This window comes from Saccoglossus kowalevskii, chromosome 14 (assembly GCF_978046115.1).
Source record: "Saccoglossus kowalevskii chromosome 14, keSacKowa6.1, whole genome shotgun sequence".
In the NCBI taxonomy this organism is placed as follows: domain Eukaryota; kingdom Metazoa; phylum Hemichordata; class Enteropneusta; family Harrimaniidae; genus Saccoglossus; species Saccoglossus kowalevskii.
Window position 1 is genome coordinate 17,995,661 of NC_140654.1, and position 21,027 is coordinate 18,016,687.

The 21,027-nt window shown below is 37.3% G+C and overlaps 1 protein-coding gene across 1 annotated transcript in view; it reads right to left on the reverse strand.

The window, feature by feature from the left end:
- LOC100373478 (uncharacterized) overlaps positions 1 to 12,896 on the reverse strand; it is a 31,713-nt gene extending 18,817 nt beyond the window's left edge. The window contains exons 1-4 of the mRNA XM_085507492.1: positions 12,861 to 12,896; positions 4,717 to 4,870; positions 1,883 to 2,066; positions 75 to 189 (exon numbers count right to left, since the gene is read on the reverse strand). Of these exons, the coding sequence (XP_085363618.1) occupies positions 75 to 189; positions 1,883 to 2,066; positions 4,717 to 4,870; positions 12,861 to 12,896 (489 nt within the window). The remainder of the gene's footprint in view (positions 1 to 74; positions 190 to 1,882; positions 2,067 to 4,716; positions 4,871 to 12,860) is intronic.
- Positions 12,897 to 21,027: the final 8,131 nt, after the last annotated feature.

Genomic DNA, 21,027 nt, shown 5'->3' on the forward strand with positions numbered 1-21,027 from the left:
TTGTGATACATTTGAATTATACGCATAAGCTAAATGGTTTATATTATTTTATACATTTATTGCTGTCGACCTACCCCAACAAACGACACAAATATGTCTAAACTTTCTTCCTCTGTGGTGGGCAGAGGATTCACCGTACAGTAACATAGATAGTAGAAGCACCAGGCACACAATACTGCGTAATAACATCTAAGCAGATAGATAGAAAAATAGTATATGTTCATATTCAAGTTAACGTGCATTTTTTTTTTACATTACGTAATCTTCGTAATGCGAAGCTGCAATGATCTCCGTTCTATTAAATTAGCATACATAAGGTAACATTATGCAGGTTGTGCGCAAGTAATCATCGCTCGTACAGCAGGGTATTTACAACAATGCGCCGTATGTCGTTAAGAGCGAGAGAGTATTGGTTTTGTCACCGCATTCACTGTTCCAAACGCTATCACATGGTTACATCGATCGGAAAACAAGCTCCTGACCCTCTCGCTCTAAACGAGATGTCTTCGGCCATTCGCGACTACGGTTTATTATTTTTTTTAGCTATTTGCATACAATTGGGAAAGCAAAATGCCACTCATTGCTTTCTTGCATTACTTGGTACCACTTTGTGGATCGGCATTATATGAAATTAAAATTTAAAACACATTTGCGTGCATGGTAATTTAAATTCCGTGCGACAACATTTTTCACATTTTTTTTATTTTTCCTTTAATTTCTTTGTTAATTATGGATAGTAAAAACCACAATTTTAAATTTGCTACACGATTTGATGTTTTATAACGCAAACTGACAGCCAATCTGTACATGGTTTGCTCCACAGCAGATCGTGCCACATCAAACACATTGTGAACATTAACTCCCCTCAGCTCTACTATAAATAGTCTGACTGCACCGTTCTCACAATAACTCAGTCAGGTTTATGCCTCAAGTCACGAAAATGATATACCGTTCATAGCAATAATGTTGGTACCAGCAGTCAGTGCTATTGGCGACAATTCCATCCAAAACAATATGCTTGGTTATTTTAACATGTTTAAATAGTATTTTCTGATATTGCATGTTGACAATAAAAAAATGAATAATAAAAATAATGTTTTTCAAGTATTCGTACGATGCAATACTAAAAACAGGAATTATCTGTACGTATATACACGCAAGCGCATGTGCGTTTGTCGGTAGTGCATTGACCGGGTGATAGCATGGAATCATGGATTGGGCTTACACATGTTCAAACCGCAAACATACTTAATTCATAAGAATATAAGCTTTCTTTGTATTAATACAATGATTAAAAATAATTTCAACTCAAATAATATGACTTGAGTCTTTGAATAATATGTATGTTCCTGAATATACATTATTGAGGCAACGTGTGATACATTGACGCCACAATTCACATTAAGCCGATCGGGATATCTAGTTGAAAAAAGTTGTTTTACCATGAATACAATTACAATATTATTTAAACACATTTCAATACCAAGTCAATTCTGGAGACATTTTCATTTGATACGTTCGAAATGTTTTTTTTTTTGTTTTTGTTTTTTTGGTATTTTTAGAGAAAGCAACAACGTCTGCATGTTAGCGGTCATATTACTAGTAACAAGCGGCATAGAGTAGACGCATACACCGCAAAAAGCTTAAGCACGCTGACACAAATGATCAATTTATCAATTTTGGTCTCCCGATGTTTATTCTATTTTCGTTTTGGCGAAATTAGTCGAGGACTAGGGCGGGTTGAAAATCATCGTACACACGATCGTCGCACACGGCTGCGCTCGTATGAACAAACAATATATTTTACACGCGTTGTATACGTTGAATGGGACCCACATCGAACATAACGCGAAACGACGACTCTGGTGCATAAAGTACTCACGCAATCGCCGTAGATACAGCTGCAATCCAGCCTCCTAACCAGATATTTTTCGAGCTCAGAAGATTGTTGAAAATTCGAACTGGGGAACATTTGCAATACCGGCCCGAGGCGTACTCTATAACCAACATTGGAATGGACCAGATGAATAAAAACAGTAACCAGGCTAAGATAAATTGCAAGGAGCCTGTAAAGCAAACAAGAGATGAAACATGTACATCATAATGTGATTCGATATTAAATAAGAAGGAACTTCGTTCTTCACCATAATGTATATGTTTTATCTATGTAACAATGCACCAACGTTACTTTTGTTGTACCAACTGAATACTTGTCTCAATATGAATACAATTCTGACATTTACAGTCTCCATATGAATACAAGTCTGACATTTACAGTCTCCACATGAATACAAGCCTGACATTTACAGTCTCCACATGAATACAAGTCTGACATTGAGTTACCACATGAATACAAGTATGACATTTACAGTCTCCACATGAATACAAGTCTGACATTTACAGTCTCCACATGAATACAAGTCTGACATTGACAGTCACCACATGAATACAAGTCCGACATTTACAGTCTCTACATCAATACAATGAAGTCTGACATTTACAGTGTCCACATGAATACAATGAAGTCTGACATTTAAAGTGTCCACATGAATACAATGAAGTCTGACATGTACAGTGTCCACATGAATACAATGAAGTCTGACATTTACAGTGTTCACATGAATACAATGAAGTCTGACATTTACAGTGTCCACATGAACACAAGTCTGACATTTACAGTGTCCACATGAATACAAGTCTGACATTTACAGTCTCCACATGAATACAAGTCCGACCTTTACAGTGTTCATATGTATACAAGTCTGACATTGACAGTCACCACATGAATACAAGTCTGACATTTACAGTCACCATATGAATACATGTCTGACATTGACAGTCACCACATGAATATAAGTCTGACATTGACAGTCACCACATGAATACAAGTCTGACATTGACAGTCACCACATGAATACAAGTCTGACATTTACAGTGTTCATATGAATATAAGTCTGACATTTACAGTCACCATATGAATACATCTCTGACATTGACAGTCACAACATGAATACAAGTCTGGCATTTACAGTGTTCATATGAATACAAGTCCGACATTTACAGTGTTCATCTGAATACAAGTCTGACATTGACAGTCACCACATGAATACAAGTCTGACATTTACAGTCTCCACATGAATACAAGTCTGACATTGACAGTCACCACATGAATACAAGTCTGACATTTACAGTGTCCACATGAATACAATGAAGTCTGACATTTACAGTGTCCACATGAATACAAGTCTGACATTTACAGTGTCCACATGAATACAAGTCTGAAATTGACAGTCACCACATGAATACAAGTCTGACATTTAGTGTCCACATGAATACAAGTCTGACATTTACAGTGTCCACATGAATACAAGTCTGACATTTACAGTCTCCACATGAATACAAGTCCGACATTTACAGTGTTCATATGAATACAAGTCTGACATTGACAGTCACCACATGAATACAAGTCTGACATTTACAGTCTCCACATGAATACAAGTCCGACATTTACAGTGTTCATATGAATACAAGTCTGACATTGACAGTCACCACATGAATACAAGTCTGACATTTACAGTGTTCATATGAATACATGTCTGACATTTACAGTCTCCACATGAATACAAGTCTGACATTGACAGTCACCACATGAATACAAGTCTGACATTTACAGTGTCCACATGAATACAATGAAGTCTGACATTTACAGTGTGCACATGAATACAAGTCTGACATTTACAGACTCCAGATGAATACAAGTCCGATATTTACAGTGTTCATATGAATACAAGTCTGACATTGACAGTCACCACATGAATACAAGTCTGACATTTACAGTGTCCACATGAATACAAGTCTGACATTTACAGTGTCCATATGAATACAAGTCTGACATTGACGTCAACACATAAATACAATGAAGTCTGACATTTACAGTGTCCAAATGAATACAATGAAGTCTGACATTTACAGTGTCCACATGAATACAATGAAGTCTGACATTTACAGTGTCCACATGAATACAATGAAGTCTGACATTTACAGTGTCCACATGAATACAATGAAGTCTGACATTTACAGTGTTCAAATGAATACAATGAAGTCTGACATTTACAGTGTCCACATGAATACAATGAAGTCTGACATTTACAGTGTTCACATGAATACAAGTCTGACATTTACAGTGTCCACATGAATACAAGTCTGACATTTACAGTGTCCACATGAACACAAGTCTGACATTTACAGTGTCCACATGAATACAATGAAGTCTGACATTTACAGTGTCCAAATGAATACAATGAAGTCTGACATTTACAGTGTCCACATGAATACAATGAAGTCTGACATTTACAGTCACCACATGAATACAAGTCCGACATTTACAGTGTCCACATGAATACAATGAAGTCTGACATTTACAGTGTCCAAATGAATACAATGAAGTCTGACATTTACAGTGTCCACATGAATACAAGTCTGACATTTACAGTGTCCACATGAACACAAGTCTGACATTTACAGTGTCCAAATGAATACAATGAAGTCTGACGTTTACAGTCACCACATGAATACAAGTCCGACATTTACAGTGTCCAAATGAATACAATGAAGTCTGACATTTACAGTCACCACATGAATACAAGTCCGACATTTACAGTGTCCACATGAATACAACGGCAACAAACTTTCATACGGTATTTTCCGTCGACTCACCGTTATCCCCGCTGTTATTGGCTGCAATTCGTGGAAATCTCCATATATTCCCCGCACCGACCATGCACCCCATGCAAGATACAACCATTCCAAACCGGGATTTGAAATTCCCTCGCTTTGGACCTGAATCGTCATCGTCAGTGTTGTCGTCAACCTGGTAGAAGAACAAAAAAAAAACAAAAAAAACAAAAACGATTTACATCGATTTTATTTTATTTTGTTTGTTGGACCATATATCCGCTTGATAATGTATTGTCGGTAGTTCAGATGTTCGTCGGCTGAAGGTATTATTAAATTATTATTAGACATTTTTAGAATTTTAATATTGCTTAACATATTCCACAATAAGATTAGGGCGGCGGTCAGTCCTTTGATGTTATTGAGCGAGTTGTGTTTTTTACTTTACACAATTTCACATATATATCGCCCTCATGAGTTCATGCACAAGACCTTTAAGTCGGTAAGGGCGCCCTCACAGTTGGAACTTTTACATTTTGTCGTTTGGATTCAAGAAGCTTTAGCTTATAACATCGTTTATATTTCTTCCTAGTTTAGTTTTTCCACTTTTACAAATTTAAATCCATCGGTCCATAAAACTAAATCATTTCTAGTAGAATAATTCGCCTAATGTCAATACATGAAAACGCAGAGACTATTGGTCTTTTATCAGTAAGCTAGGTATTCACCAGGAACGTCCCACTAGTTGCCGCTCTCTGTGGCTTTCTAGGTCACGGAGATTCTACAAGGGAGAGTGGGAAAACGTGGGGCACAAGACGATGTACATTTCCAGCAACTAACAAATCAACAAATTGCCTATCATATGTAGCATAGTAGTTGTTGCATCGGACTCTATCGGATCGATAGACCCAGGTTCAAATACTACCTTAGATTGAACATTAAAAGGATCGACTGCTACCCTGAGCGACTGTGCCATAGACTCAATGATGAGGAGGCTAAACTGACTTGGCCTACATTCATTCAGTCGCGACGTGTGTTAAACCGGGCCTGGCTAGCTTATTACATTGCTATAATATCACTATTATATAAAGATGGTCACACCGCCCTGTCACGTAGTGCCAAACTAGAATATGGTCACTGTGGCAAAATATACTTGCAAATTGCACTTGAACTACAAAATAATGCCTGTCTCAGTTTGGTTGAACACTGGAAGTATGCATGGATTTTAACCGTATTTTGTAAGGTGGGGCGATCTTAAAATCAGGCTAAAGTGCCAGTTGAAGTAGATATCACTGCGCCGCTTTTTATTTAGATCATGGCAATTTTGTGGTCAGAGCGCCTTCTAGTATTGTGGAGAATCATGTTCATTTGGAATGCTCTGATTGGATGGAAGTTCAAGCCTAGCAAGGTGTGATAGAATTGGCCTGTTATGTTCAGATTCAAATAAGCATGAACCACTAATTTGACAGGGAAGTGATACTTATAATGCAGCAAGCTGTTCTAATTGCTGTTGTGGTAGAGTTTTTCTATTTTCCTGTCAAATGCATTTATTGGTCCACTGAAAAATGAAAATAATGTTCCCTGTAACTTAGACTCTTATTGATCAAGGCATTTTAAAAATCATGGGTGTTAACTCCCCTCAAGTTATGACCCGTTGTCCCCTACAGAATAATGGTTGCATCTAATATTAAAATAAAGATGGCGGAGTATAGCGTTGATTCATCTCGTTCTACTCTGGATTACTTGGAGTCAATAAAGATCCTAGAAAGTTAGTATTTATATGCCTGTGTGTTTTTTTGTTTGTTTTTTCACTGTCTTTGACTTTCCCAGTATGTTTGTTGCTGTTGACAACAATTCAGTCCTCTGCCAGGCTTCAGTCAATGTTTTTCTTCACTACCTACCCAACTCCTCGTCGGGCACTATGTAGCTGGTGTGGTATATTTATCACAGACAGTAGGGCAATTGTCACATTTAGTGCTCCAAGAAAATATTCTCTGTCCATGTGTATTTATATAAATAGATGCAGTTTCTTTGGCTTGAATAACATTCACTGGCTTCGTACATACAGGTATACTGGTTTACCTGTTTCTAGTTGAAATATAGCCAATCTTATTAACCAAGACAGTTGGACATTTGCCACATGTCACAACACTCATTTCCAAGTGCCATAGCTTGAAACAAGTAGTCAAATCTGATATTGGCTGGAGCTTTAGTTTATATGGACATGGTAAATGGCAAACTAGATGGTCAGAAAGTAATAAAAATAATCACAGCTTTACTCCACCCACCCCACTATGAAGTAAAAGGCTGTTTATAAGGCCATGTATGATGGTTTCATTTTTCTTATGGAAAACAATTTTAATTATACACTTCTATGCTCCTGTACCCAACCGTGGGGGTTCATCACACTAAACAACAGGTGTCACTATTACTAAGATAAATGTACTTTTTTTAATTAAAATTACTGATATATATATATATATATATATATATATATATATATATATAAACCGGTAAATGTATTTGTACGGTTTTCAACGAACATAGTGTGCTTGCGCCGCAGTCACGGACGTACCCTAACAGTTTACAAAAAGCGTTATTATGACTGACTCCAATCGAAGGGCATTGACAGTTGATTTTCTATACATACACCATACATCCCGCACACAGAATAAACGTTTTTGACAATCAATGTCCGCATCGACTATCAAGTCACGAGTTATTTTATGTTCTGGATAATTAAACTGGTCAACAAAGTCAACATTAATATTATATAAATACAATGGTGGGCAATTGTTCATGCAATTACGACCATTTAAATGCATAGATTTGGACTTGTTTGAGTTGTAGGTAATGCTCTTCGGCGTATAACTCAAAAATATGTAACATTTTGCGCAAACCTTTAATAGAGGGCGCAATTACACACATATCACCTGCGTACCTCAAATTGTTTATAACTTTATCACCAATAAGACAGCCACACGGCATGCTATTGAGTGTTGCACTGAGAGTATTCATATAAATGTTAAACAGTGCTGGAGACATTACTCCTCTCTGTCGAACTCCATTGGAAACATTAACAAATTGTGAGATGGTACTTCAACATCTAACGCAGTAGAACTTGCTGCAATTCTCGGGGGCGGACATCCGGGCATTTTCATCGCATGGCAACTATCACGGTGAAAAACAAACACCGAAAACTCTCGGAAAACGGTACTCTGGGATGGTTGTTGCGACTCCCCTGAACACTTGTTAAATAGCGTCCAATGGTTCACTCTGTCGAAAGCCTTGAACGCGTCAAGAAAACACACACACACACTGCAAGATCATTATACTGGCGAATGGTTTCTTTTAAGAGCAGAATACTGAGATCTGTGGAATGTTTCTTTTTAAAACCAAACTGGTTGTCTGTAGTTTAAAAATCATCTTGAGTAATATATGTTCAAAAACTTTAGACAAAACAGATGTTATTGTTTTATTTTTAAAGAGCGGCGCTATAACAACTTCCATCATAGCCCAAGGGAGTGTTCCGTACACAAAAAATGATGACGACATGCACATTGAGAAATGCGTAGTAACACTGGGGGCAGCATACTTCAAGTGTTCAGCGCATAAAACAGTCAGACCACTAGATTTCCCAAGCGGCATGTTTTTAATAATCCCATCAATTTTCACAGGGGACACACGAAGATTATTTTCGTAGATTTCAGTAATATGATTTAGCATTTTAGTCTTGTACGTGTCATTCGTGGTGGAGTTCAGAGATGATTCGAAATATTTCGCCCACATTTTTGTAATGTCCGTCTCACCAGAAGCATTCCCAACAAAATATGGAATCAAAGTGTCGTATGATTTTGTGACTTCTTTCCAGAACGAGGGTCCGTCTTTATTTAAGAGGTGAGTGGCCAATTTGTCTGCAGTCGTACGAAAATATGCAAATTTGCAGTTGCGTAATGTAAGCTTGTCAGTCTGTCAGTCTTGGCCCTCGGCCGAGCTCATCGTGTCATGAACAGCGCCCTCAATTGGCCACAACAAAAACACTCACGTGCAAAGCTATGCGTATCTTTCCGGTTTGAATTATAAATTTAAATTATAAATTTAAATTATAAATTTGAATTATAAAGTGAGATATGAAGATTTGGGCAAACTTTACAATTTACTTATTCAAGGAGAATTGGTTATTCATGGTATTGGCAGAATTCGACGCTTATATTTTCACCGTGACAGTCAAGGTGACATTCAAGTTCCCGGTGGGAATACATAGAACTTGCCTAATGGGGACGTGCCCCTGAAATGGGTCTCGTTTTTTGGATTTTATGTATAAGTATCGGTCTTATTTCTGGTCAAGATAAGTATAAATATCAGTAATATTTTTCCGATTTTGTATACTTATGGGTCCGTATATGAGCGAATATCTCAACCCGGAAATTAAACAAGGCAACAACATTCAAACGGAGATTTAACACGGAATAGAAGAGGGTGCACATTCCTTAGTGAATTTGCTTACATGTGCTTCTATTGCAGATGTTCTTCTAATGGAGCAAATACGGTAACTGTTTTATTTGGGGAAAAACAGTGATGACAGAAATGGTACTTTGGTAAAAAATATGGGTATAGATGTTGCCACTATCCAAGTATAAAAATGTTCACACTTTTGAGCATCTCTCTACCCAGCTATAAATCAACTGCACCCGGGTGACTTTGTTCTACAGGATATGGTGTTTTATAAATTTATAAAGTACGATTTTTTTAACAAATGACAACTACAGAAATGAAACTTCGCCACTTGTCATACTCTGTTACTGCTACGATCAACCTCTAAGACGTGTTAGGTGTTATTCTTTCAACACAGCCCCATGATGATTGAAATAGACATCGATTGATCTTCACGGAAATAATTAAAAACGGAGACGAGTGTTGTTTTCAAGTCGCAGGAGTCGCCGACGGTAATTAGTACAAGTCGCGCCCAGGTCAAACCTCATACATGTGATTTCCATGAGAAGAGCGCACTGGATTGTGGGAAATCAATGTTTATCAACACAGATGTCGCCCATGCGCGGCGCGACGACTACCGCCCTTTAATCACCGTCCCACACCGAGAGTCACGTTACGAACCAATACCATGGGCGCCCTCAGTGTTCGATGTTTCACGTGGTGTTGCATCCGTGCTTAGATATTTGTCGTGGTATAGTATATATACAATGTATATACATTTATTTATTTTATCACAAACGGTATTGTTGGCCTTATATACAACAAAAAATCATAAAAAAACTAAGGAATGATCATGCCATCTTAATCAACATTGGAAATAATATTATCTCTTAATTTGCGACTGTGGAATATATACTTTAATAAAGACAAAAGGAAAAACGGGTTATTTGTCGTCAGTATATTTTCGTCATATTAATTTCATCGAAGCTTTATAACATTTAAATGACAAACGAAGGTCCTTGAATGACGTCACAGGTCCGTTAATACTGTGAACGACTACGCGATGACGCTAAACATTTCTCTAAATTTGCTGGTAGCATTAAAGCTAAATTAAACCACCGATTGTGGACCAGTGTAGTTGTGAAGTGTCGGGCTACTATGCTAGCAATGTAAACACAACAAATCTGTCATAAGTCCGTCTTTGCTAAGGAAAGTAGTACCCTCGGCCGACTCATTTGGTGATTTCGCCTTTGCCCCAGTTGTGTGCTCTTTTCGGGTCGACATAATCGTTCATTATGGAGTTATTGTTACTGGCGTATATTATGTTATAATATACTATTAAAGCAACTTATTGACCGTAGTTGTTTGATATTACACACATGCACTCAGTATGGATTTTTTATAGTACATACCAGATAGTCAGCGCGCATGCTTAAATACTGAAAAAAATACCTTAGGCGATAATTACTATACATTGTGACCATCATACTGAGTAATAATCGGAACCACGGTTATGTTAATGTTTGGGTTTTTAATGTGGATCTGCCATCATCATAACTAATTTCAATCGTAACTTTAGAAAACAATTTGAACGCTTTTTTGTTGATGTTAGCAACGTCGGCCATTTTGTCTGGATCTGCGTTTGTCGTAATAGTTAGGGAAAATGGCTGAAAAATCGGAACGAATTGTGAGTTGTAGAAAAAGTGAGTTGTAGAAAATGTTCATGTTTTCAGTAGGGCGATCATAAGTCTGCGTCTGCTGATGTCCAACATGGCGACGAAATTTTGTACCCCAAAAATGCATCTCGGAACGTTTCACAAGTTAATTTTGTACATTGAATTGGAATCTGTTTTTTTTTTATGACAGAACTATAATAGCTTAACAATGTCAGTTTCATTTTCTCGAAGTTTGCAGACATTTTTCTCCCAAATCATTGATTTTTTCCCTGACCGCTGCCATTGGCAGTGTAAGAGACACGGAAAGTTGGTGATTTCATAGTGCAGTTTTAATCTGAATATATGTTTTTTATTTCAGTGTTCATATTCATACCGAATCCTGATAATGCTCGTATGCACCTCCATGGTTAGCCCGTGCGTTTTGCACGGGCTGTCGTTTTAGACCCCTTAATAATCCGTGCTGAGAAGTTGTGTGCAAACGCAGCCAATTAAAGTCATGTTCAGTAATCACAATATTTGTTTACAGGGTTAAAACCTTTGTACGGTTAGGTCACTGAGAGCATCCATTGAACCTCAGACTACAATAGTATACTATCGCAGCACGTACATTAGTTTATTTTGAGCGACATTTGTCAAGAAGATGGGCAGTCTGTTCTGAGTGTGTTGTGTTGTGGACTACGTACGGTTAGAAGGTATACTCAGTGATACCGGATATATATATATATATATATATATATATATATATATATATATATATATATATATATATATATATATATATATATATATATATATATATATATATATATATATATATATATTATATATATGTATACTACCTGAATAACTTGCCAATTACATTGGAAGTTTGTCAACAGCGAAAAACGCTTTGTCGCTGTGTATAATAAATAAAATAACGTTCGAAGGGCAGTATGACAAGCAGGAACATCAACTACAACAGTACAGTCTCTCTACGGCTATAAAAGGACTTTGACACAAGCACAGAGTCTGGAAAACGAGTCTACTTTCCCGTTCGCCTGTAAGCTCACACCTGTGTATCTGCATATTGTACCAAAGACGAGAGAAGAGGCTCCTATTTTTGCTATCATGGGTGGAACCATTCGTTCATCTGCAGTTGTCTGTATAGTGTGGCAACATACGCGTAGTAGTCATTGGTGGCTCGATCGTTGGGCCCCGATGCGGTTACACGGTCGGAGCCATGTATATAGGGGTCCAATTCTATCAGAGATCGGCCCGAGGGTTCATTGGAGCCAAACTTGGCTCTAGCCGAACGCGTATACGCGGACCTTTTTTGCTGTCTCGAGCCACATGGTTCCGACAAATTGCTGTCGTGTAATACACGGCTTTAAAAGTTTCGTCCTGAGCGTATAGTGTCAATTTCTGTTATATGAAATGACATTAAATCGCCACAGTCTTCGCGACGCATCGCGTTTGGTATGGGTCCCATGCGACGTACATGTGTAAACAATGATACATCACGTGATAGATAAACTGCGTTTTTACATGCTGGTGTCTTTACCCCATAGTCTGATTCTCACCTTCGAGGCAATATGATCGTTCCCGTCATGCACATGAGTCGTGTCACTCTGACAAAACAAGGCTAGCTATATAAACGCTACGCTTGTCGATCTTGCGCGCTTTCGAATCTACGTGTACTGTAAAATAGTTTGTTTTAGCTAGAATAAATGTTTTGGTATGGAATTTATTTTCTCTGATTTGAATGTAAAATATAGGGAAAACGGTATATTCCCCTGATTGTATTTTCACTGAATCACTTCCTCAGCGAAATAGCGAAAATAATTAATTCCAAGCGTAAATAAAGTATTTTACAGTAAGCAATATATTACGCGCTTTGAACGCGTTGTATTGAACTCACATCGAACAGAGAAACAGTAGACAAGAAAGCGTGCCATTGTCATGTTCAATTACACTTCGTACTACCAGGCGGAACTTTGCTTGCACTACTCGGACGTCCTTAGTTTTATACACAATGTACGTTGTAATGACTCCCCAGTATGGTATTGCTTTTAAACGCAAATCAAGTGGCGTACTCACCTGAATGGAGTTCTGTAAAGGGGTAGTCTCCCCCATAGTATCCGGTCAACTTCTTTAGATGTTCACTAATTTCATAGAATTTAATTTTCAGTTTGGTATTCACACCTCCTCGATATTACGTCTAGATTTAGATTTGAGTCAGTGGGCGTGACAGGTGTATACAACTGTAGTTATATGGAACAATGCGGCCACTGTTTAGAGCAAGTCTCTGTTTTTATACGAGCCCTGTCGTTAATACCAGTCTTCGCGGGATTGTTCGTGGATGTATGGAACTGTGGCGAATGGGGCAACTACCGCTGCACAGGTTGTCGTACTCGCAAACGTGGGTCTCACGTTCAATTAATAACAGAGTATTGTTGACAGACAGACAGACAAACAAACAGACAGACATACCCAACGCATAAATCGCCGATTTCCGTTAAATCATAGCTCATATCTGATCACAAATGTAGCCGTAGAGCTGCGTACGACGTGGTCACCCCGGTGCAGTGTAACAATGCATCGATTGATTTACTACACCATCGCCTCTCACCGTGGCTACACGTAGAAAATATTCATTGAGTATACACACACGTGACGTCATACCATACCGGCATATTTATATCCACGAAACAATGTCACGGGTGACTAATTTATTATTAGCTTCCATCTGGGTTATTTGTGTGATATAGGACGGTTTTCTTTGTTGAAAACTTACGCAGGGAGAACAGGTCACGTCTGTCTTCGTCGGTGCAGATCATCGTTCTCGTTTCTCCTAGTACTATAAAATGACTAATTTTGACTGGGTTTAAATTTCACTGATTTGCCATTTCAGGCATTTTCTGTGGGCTTTTAAATTAACGGTTTTATCATTTAGATAATGTGTTTTATGCTAAATTTAACATATTCACTGGGTTTTAATTTAGCGCATTTTCCAGTCAGCAAAATAAGCAAAATTAAAATCCAGCCTGAGTGAATAATTAACCCCTTTACTGACAGTATCTAGATTATTTCAATTTTGTCGATTACATAACCTGCAGCACGTAAGTAAAACTAAAATACGTACAATATTGTGTACGCGTACTTTTGCGTATTTTGATTTTCATCAGTCGTGTAATTGTAATAATTGTATTGTTAAATTCAAGTATCGTTATGAGAAGATCAGATTTGACATCGCTATATATAATTTTCATAAATGAGTAAAATTTATTTTATTTTATTTTATTTTATTTTATTTTATTTTATTTTATTTTATTTTATTTTATTTTATTTTATTTTATTTTATTTTATTTTAATTTATTTTATTTTATTTTATTTTAGTTAATTTTAGTTAATTTTAGTTAATTTTAGTTTAGTTTAGTTTAGTTTAGTTTAGTTTAGTTTAGTTTAGTTTAGTTTAGTTTAGTTATAACGCTTAATTTTGTTGGTAGTGGTTTTGTTTTGATGTGAAATGTTATTATACGGACAAATTCTGATATTGAAATCCCCCTAACCTAATTAACGGTTGTCAAGTGGAGGGAATGAAAAAATAATAATGCAAAACACTGCGATAAAGACTTTACGTTTTTGACATTATGAAATTCTTTCGTTTTTGTGATATCCCCCCCCCCAATGATTTTAACAAGACATTTCAGAAATAATTGATAACGTAATGTATGCACCCATAAATAAATCAAAACACGTAGTAGACTGGTCCAGTCGTAGTGACAATTTTATGAATCTTTTATTTTTCCTAAAGTTTGGTCCAACGCGAAATTACCACAGAGGAAGTACCCCTATTTTTGTTTTTGCGGACATGCGAACTTCGAAATGAATACTCCTTTCTCAGTGACATTCAGAACGCACATATGCGTATCCTTCGAAAAGCCAAGTGGCCCGCGCATCAACTTCATGTATGAACTTACGTTGCCAGTTTGCGCGAGTTGACGGGTTCAAAAACTTGAACCTGAATCATTATTCGGCATAATTATTCGGCCATGTTTTGATACCCACAGTTACACGCCAGTCTGGCATGGGGTACATGCTACTTTTTTGGCCGATAGAGAGCGTATTCATCATAGGGAAAGCGCCCGAGTCACGTGACTCAAATATTATCACTGCTTGTCTACCCCGAGATTACACTGTGTATGTAGATTTAGAATACTACCAGTAGTATCTAAATTTGACCATATTTGCTGTAAACAAACAGTGTGGGTCTATCTCCGCTGTTGACCGTGACTTGACGTTTTAATGCACTATTATTGTCAGGTGTCAATTCTAGACGCTGAGTGTCACCTGACAATTTTACAGGTATCGGTATGTAGTACATTTTGCCATTATATCAATCATATTCTATGTTTGGTACTACGTGGCATACCATGTTCCCATTTTAATGACATTTTCAGAATTCGTTGCATCAGTCAGTGAGTTTGCTCTACCCCAATTGAATAAATACACTCTCAAGTATCATTGAACAGGTGATCTTCCTTTTTTTTTGGTTTTTAAAATCCTGTCAACAACATCTCACTAGCTAGTGTCATGATGAATTTCAAAATTTAGAACTCATTTTCCATTTAATTATCTAATTTTAATTATCGATACATAAGATGGACAGTACTAACTAACGACAGAAGGCAGAGAAATGTTGCTAGCTTAGGGGGAGTTTGAACAAGCTTATCACATCGAAGTGCTCATATTCGTAGTTGACCTATGACCTCTATATGTGACGTCCAATTTCACCTTACCTGTGATACCAGCAATGGAGTTGACTTTTCAGGGAAATTCTTCATTTCAGACTCGGTCCTATCGACTGAATACGGTCATGACGAAATCCAGTTTAGATTTGACGTCGGCGTATAACATGTGAGAAGTTTTTTGCTGTTTCATCGTGATAAAAATCACGTGCATGTGAAACAAAACTGAACTTTAATCAATTGGTTGGTTGACTGATGGTAATGGTGAAACCTTAGAAGGTAGTCACCGATGAAACTTGTTGCCACTGTGACGGCAAAAGGTGAACAGTCATCACAACACGGAATCTGTAAGTGGAACTTGAAGCTGCAGATCCGGTTTTGACCTGGAGCCTAGCTATTTGACACCGGGCCTCGGACACGTGGAAACATACTGCAAACAATGGAAACTAGATATCAATGTGTCAAAATCAAAAATTATCATTTTTAACAAGCAAGGTAAAATACTAAGTAAGTTCAGATTTCAAATTAATAGCCAAAAATTGGAAAACGTCTCATCATACTCCTACCTTGGTGTTAAAATCAATGCTACTGGTAAACTGAACAGAGCTCAAGAAGACCTTAGTCACAGAGCAATGAAGGCACTTTTTAAACTAAAACAATTACTCTATGCAGACCCAAATATCCCAATCAAAACACATCTGAAATTGTTTGATGCTATGGTTAAACCAATTTTACTCTACTGTAGTGAAATCTGGGCAAGTGATATTATTAATACGCACTCAACAGACTTGTTTAAACAATCCTTGCCTATGGAAAAATTACATCACAAAATGTGTAAGTACCTACTACAAGTAAAGTGTAAAGCCACAAACTTGGCATGTTTACTTGAACTGGGAAGATATCCACTTATCATCTCAAGCATCAAACATATGATTAATTACTGGCTGAAAATAAAACATATGGATGAAAACACTCTGATCTCTGAGGCCTACAAACTTGGCACCAATTTGGACAAAGAAAACGTCAGTAATTGGACCACAGGCATAAAAAAATTACTGAACCTTTTAGAAATTAGTGATGTTTGCGAAAAAAACTGTATTATCCCATTAGCTACAAAAAAACTAAAAAATATGTTTGAGAAACACTGCACAGAAACAATGCATAATGACAATAAAGGCACTAATCACAAAAATAAACTTCGTACCTACAGACAGCTGAAAACTGATTTTGCACTTGAAAAATACCTTGAAATTATTAAAAACCCCATCCACAGATCATCTATGACTAAACTGAGGATAAGTGCCCATATACTTCAGATTGAAGTTGGGCGATATCACAACATAGATATCTCAAATAGAACATGCCCTGTCTGTGACTCCAATGAAATTGAAGATGAAGAACACTTTCTCTTCAATTGTAACCTGTACAAATTTGAAAGAGATGCTTTGTTTGAAAACGTAAACTTATCCGGTAATCTGAAAGCACTTCTCAATAACAAAAATTCTGAAACCGTCCAAGCAATTGCCAAGTTTATCAGCGACTGATTCACTAAAAGAGAGAATTTCATGAAAAGCAATTTACCAGCTGCCTCAAAATAACACCAAAAAATATTTATATAATAATATTTTCACAGTATTACTATTTATTTCTTTTTTATTATTATTATTACTTATGTATTTTATTGTTCCTTATATCCTTATTGTATTCTAATCTAGATCCCAGAAGGGATACGATATCAATAAAGGTTGTTACATACACGTACAGCTTTGTATGTGACTCCACCGAAACCTCAGAAGTTTGACCACAATCTATACTCACACTTATACTACAGTACAATTTTTTTTTAATACATGTGTATGTCCAGTTTATATCAAAGTAAATCCCATTTGGTTGGTAGACGTGTTTATGTTTTTCATGGTGCTCTTCAGTTGAGGTGATAGATTTTTTTAGATTTAGAGTTTGTTCGTCACCAGGGAAGTGAGTGCCATTGTCTAGGTTGAATTTGGGTATATGGTGCTTGGCTCTGAGAGTACTTTTTGGGAATCGTATCCTCGGGGGCGGACATCCGGGCATTTTCTACCGCCTGGCAACCCTCGCGGTGAAAACAAAGATAAAAAACTCGCAGAAAACGGTACTTTGCGATGGTTGTTGAGAGTCCCCTGAACACTGTAACAAGATTAGCCCTACGTGTGTAACATATATGAATTTGGTTGTTCAGGATTACTTCAAGGTTGAGTTTGTGTTGTTTTCTCGAATTTTCACCGGCTCCACCGGCGTTCCACAGCAGCGCACACAACGCTCATAGAAATACGTGGTACAGTGATGCGCGTCTTAGCAACGTAGAATGTCCGTGACGTAGCTCCGCCCCCGAGGATATGCGATATTCTAGTGGTATTCAATAATCGTTGTAAGTCGTTTTTATTTTATATAACATGACGCACACTCAGAGTTTCTGTGCCTATTCGTGCGTCAGCACCGAGTGGTAAGCCGTCGCTCGCCACTCACGACTGTCCGATCCTCATCCAACTTACTAATGTTTCTTCGTTAACCTTGTGGTGTTGTATTTTGGGATATAACTACGCCCTCTTGCGTAATCATGTGAAATGTTGTGCGCCCGCAGCGACTGAAGTGAATACAACTTGGATATCAATCACTCCTGCGATTGCTCATCGGGCCAGAGGGCCTATTTTCATATACTTTTAGAGTCATCTCAGACGGGTAACAAGGCAACAGTTCTGTATTGTTAAATTCACATGAATGATACATTGTAATAAGATAAGTTAATATTAAAATCAGTCATTTAGATAATTATAATGTACCTAGAAAAAGTAGACATCATCGTGACAAAGTATTTTCAATATGTTTTACTTATTTCAAACAAAAAATGGAACTCGTAATCCTAAATCCTAAAAAAAAGTAAGCCCTGGGAACGCCGGGGTACTCCGAATAGTAGGCAATACATTGCCACAAAATCTGCATTGACATTCTTTTTTAATTTTAGGATACAAATACATGAATTAACAAAATCTTAATTTAGCTAAAATGTCAACAATCTCATTGTGAGAATATACTTTATTCTAAATTAGCGACATCTTGAATTAGCGAAATTACAAATTAGCTAAATTATCCAAAATGACATGCTAGCTAAAAAGACGTGTTTTACAGTATCTATGATACATTTCTCGTTAACGATAAAAAAATATCGATGATGGGCTCGTCAAATTAGTACCTTCAACTACGGAGGCCCAGTAACTATAAACAACTGGGCGCCGAACTGAGTACTGTATCTACAAAAATAGCATATTTCTTACACTAGACATCAGCCGATTCCTAACGCCCAGGCGTACAGTTGATTATAGTTACTGGTCTCCCTTTGCTCCAACTGAAGAACATACAACAGCATACGGCCTCAAACTCAAATAATGAACATGACCCAAGTTCAATATCCATATTGACTACGTAATACATTCGCAATACATACAAAACAGAAAAATAATTTTTCAACAAGTCTGGATGATGTTAATGTGAGTGTGTTATCGTTCCTTTTAAGGAAATGTTGTGGATTGGTCAGGTATTACGTCATTGGCTTTCGGCATTTCGATCCCATTCACCTCATAGTGATTGGTATCCATGGTTACAGGATAGTGTTCATTCTTTGGAAGACATCTCATGACGTAGATAACATTAGCCAGTATTACACCAAAAATCACAACGCCCCACTGTAAAGAAAAAAAAAGTACATTTTTTGTTTCGATAAGTCAATAATGTATACCGCGTAATAGTTGATTATGTTCTTCGAGTATGTATTCAAATCTGCCTTACCCTCGTTCATAGCTAGTCATACTATGATCACTAATTAAACCTGTCTCACCAATACATATGTGTAGATTCATATCTTACAATGACGCGTTCTGGAATCTTACAAATGGTATATTAAAGGGCAGTAGTCGTGCCGTGCTTGTACGGCATTTATGTTGATAAACATTGATTTTCCCACAATCCAATGCGCTTTTCTAGTAGAAATCACATGTACGAGTTTTGATCTTCGGCATTACGTGAACTTATTACCACCGGTGACTTTTCGAAACCTTCCAATTACCAATTGCAAATGAATTATCTAGTTAAAGCTTGGTAACGTATCAGTGTGTACTCGTTGTTCTGAGCAACATTCAAAGTCGCTATGTTTGCTCATATATGAGATCCATATCTCGCGCATGCGTGGCGCGACGACCGGCGTTCTTTAACATAATCGTCATTTTATGCGAGCACGCCACCAACGTAATCAGTCGAGGCTTGAGAAGGAGCCACTCCCACACGCCACAATTCATGTGCATCACAATTAGTCACAAATGCCGAGCCTTACCTGTAACAAACACATCATCAATGTGTCAAATCCAAGTGTATACCAATCGGCATCGTTTATTATATTATCAAGCATGAACCAAAGCAGCAATATGGCTGCTTCTACTGGCGCAACAAACCTGCCAGAGAACGAGGTCAAGAAAAATGTTAACATGACATGAGACTCGGCCACGTTTCAGACTCGTGTATATCAACACTAATCATGAATCAGAGAAAATGACAAACGGAATAGCATTTCTTTTTTTCTATCATTTAAATCTGTGGTCTCGAACTAAGGGACGTGTAAGTATACTGCGTGTTTCCCTTCGGGAAAATTATTTATTTTGTTCTCGCTGATTATATCACCCCAAAAGAAACTCAAAATTAATCAGCAGCTGTCTTTCCGTGTCACGTGATATGTTTGACCAATCACGCCATGGTTACAGTCGCCATATTTATTATTCGTAGCCAGTTGAAATAAAATCATTAAAATGATCCTCCAATAATACGCGAATATTTCAATTTATTTATATCCAGCAAAATCTTGCCAACAGATGCCGAGTTGCTTGTGAGGCAAAACAAGCCTGGTACAAAACATGTGCTGAACCAACTTCCGAACGAGGGTATAGGTTGGTGACGTGACCAGACAGCAATTTAAGTCTATTGTGGTTAATTCACCTCGAAATTCTTCTGTCGTCTTTACAGCAAACTCCACCTGTGCCACGCAGCTAAAACCCGCAAATGGTCGTGTGACTTCACAGTTTGGTCTTGAGTGAATTGGTGAAATGGCTTGACAATATGTAATATTTAAATTTTTAGAATATAATTGTTTACGTAACATTCCTTGGCGTGATACGTAAAGAATACGTTTATAAAAAGAATAATGCAGTTTGAGTTTTAACCTACATGTAAAGCCCAGATTTAGAAAAAAATAATTAACAAAAAAATTAACAAACAAAACACAACCAGGGCAGCCTGACCGAAAATGACTGGTAACAAGTTTAAAAAGCTGATATTCATTATTGCTATTAGTCCGTCTCCAACGTAGTCTGCATCAATATCGTCTTAGAGCATACATTGTGCACATTCCGATCAAATTTAGTTATTGTACTAAGATTTTTGCATTAAGCTCATACTCATCTGCTTCGTACATGCATATTGTTCACAGAGGCAGA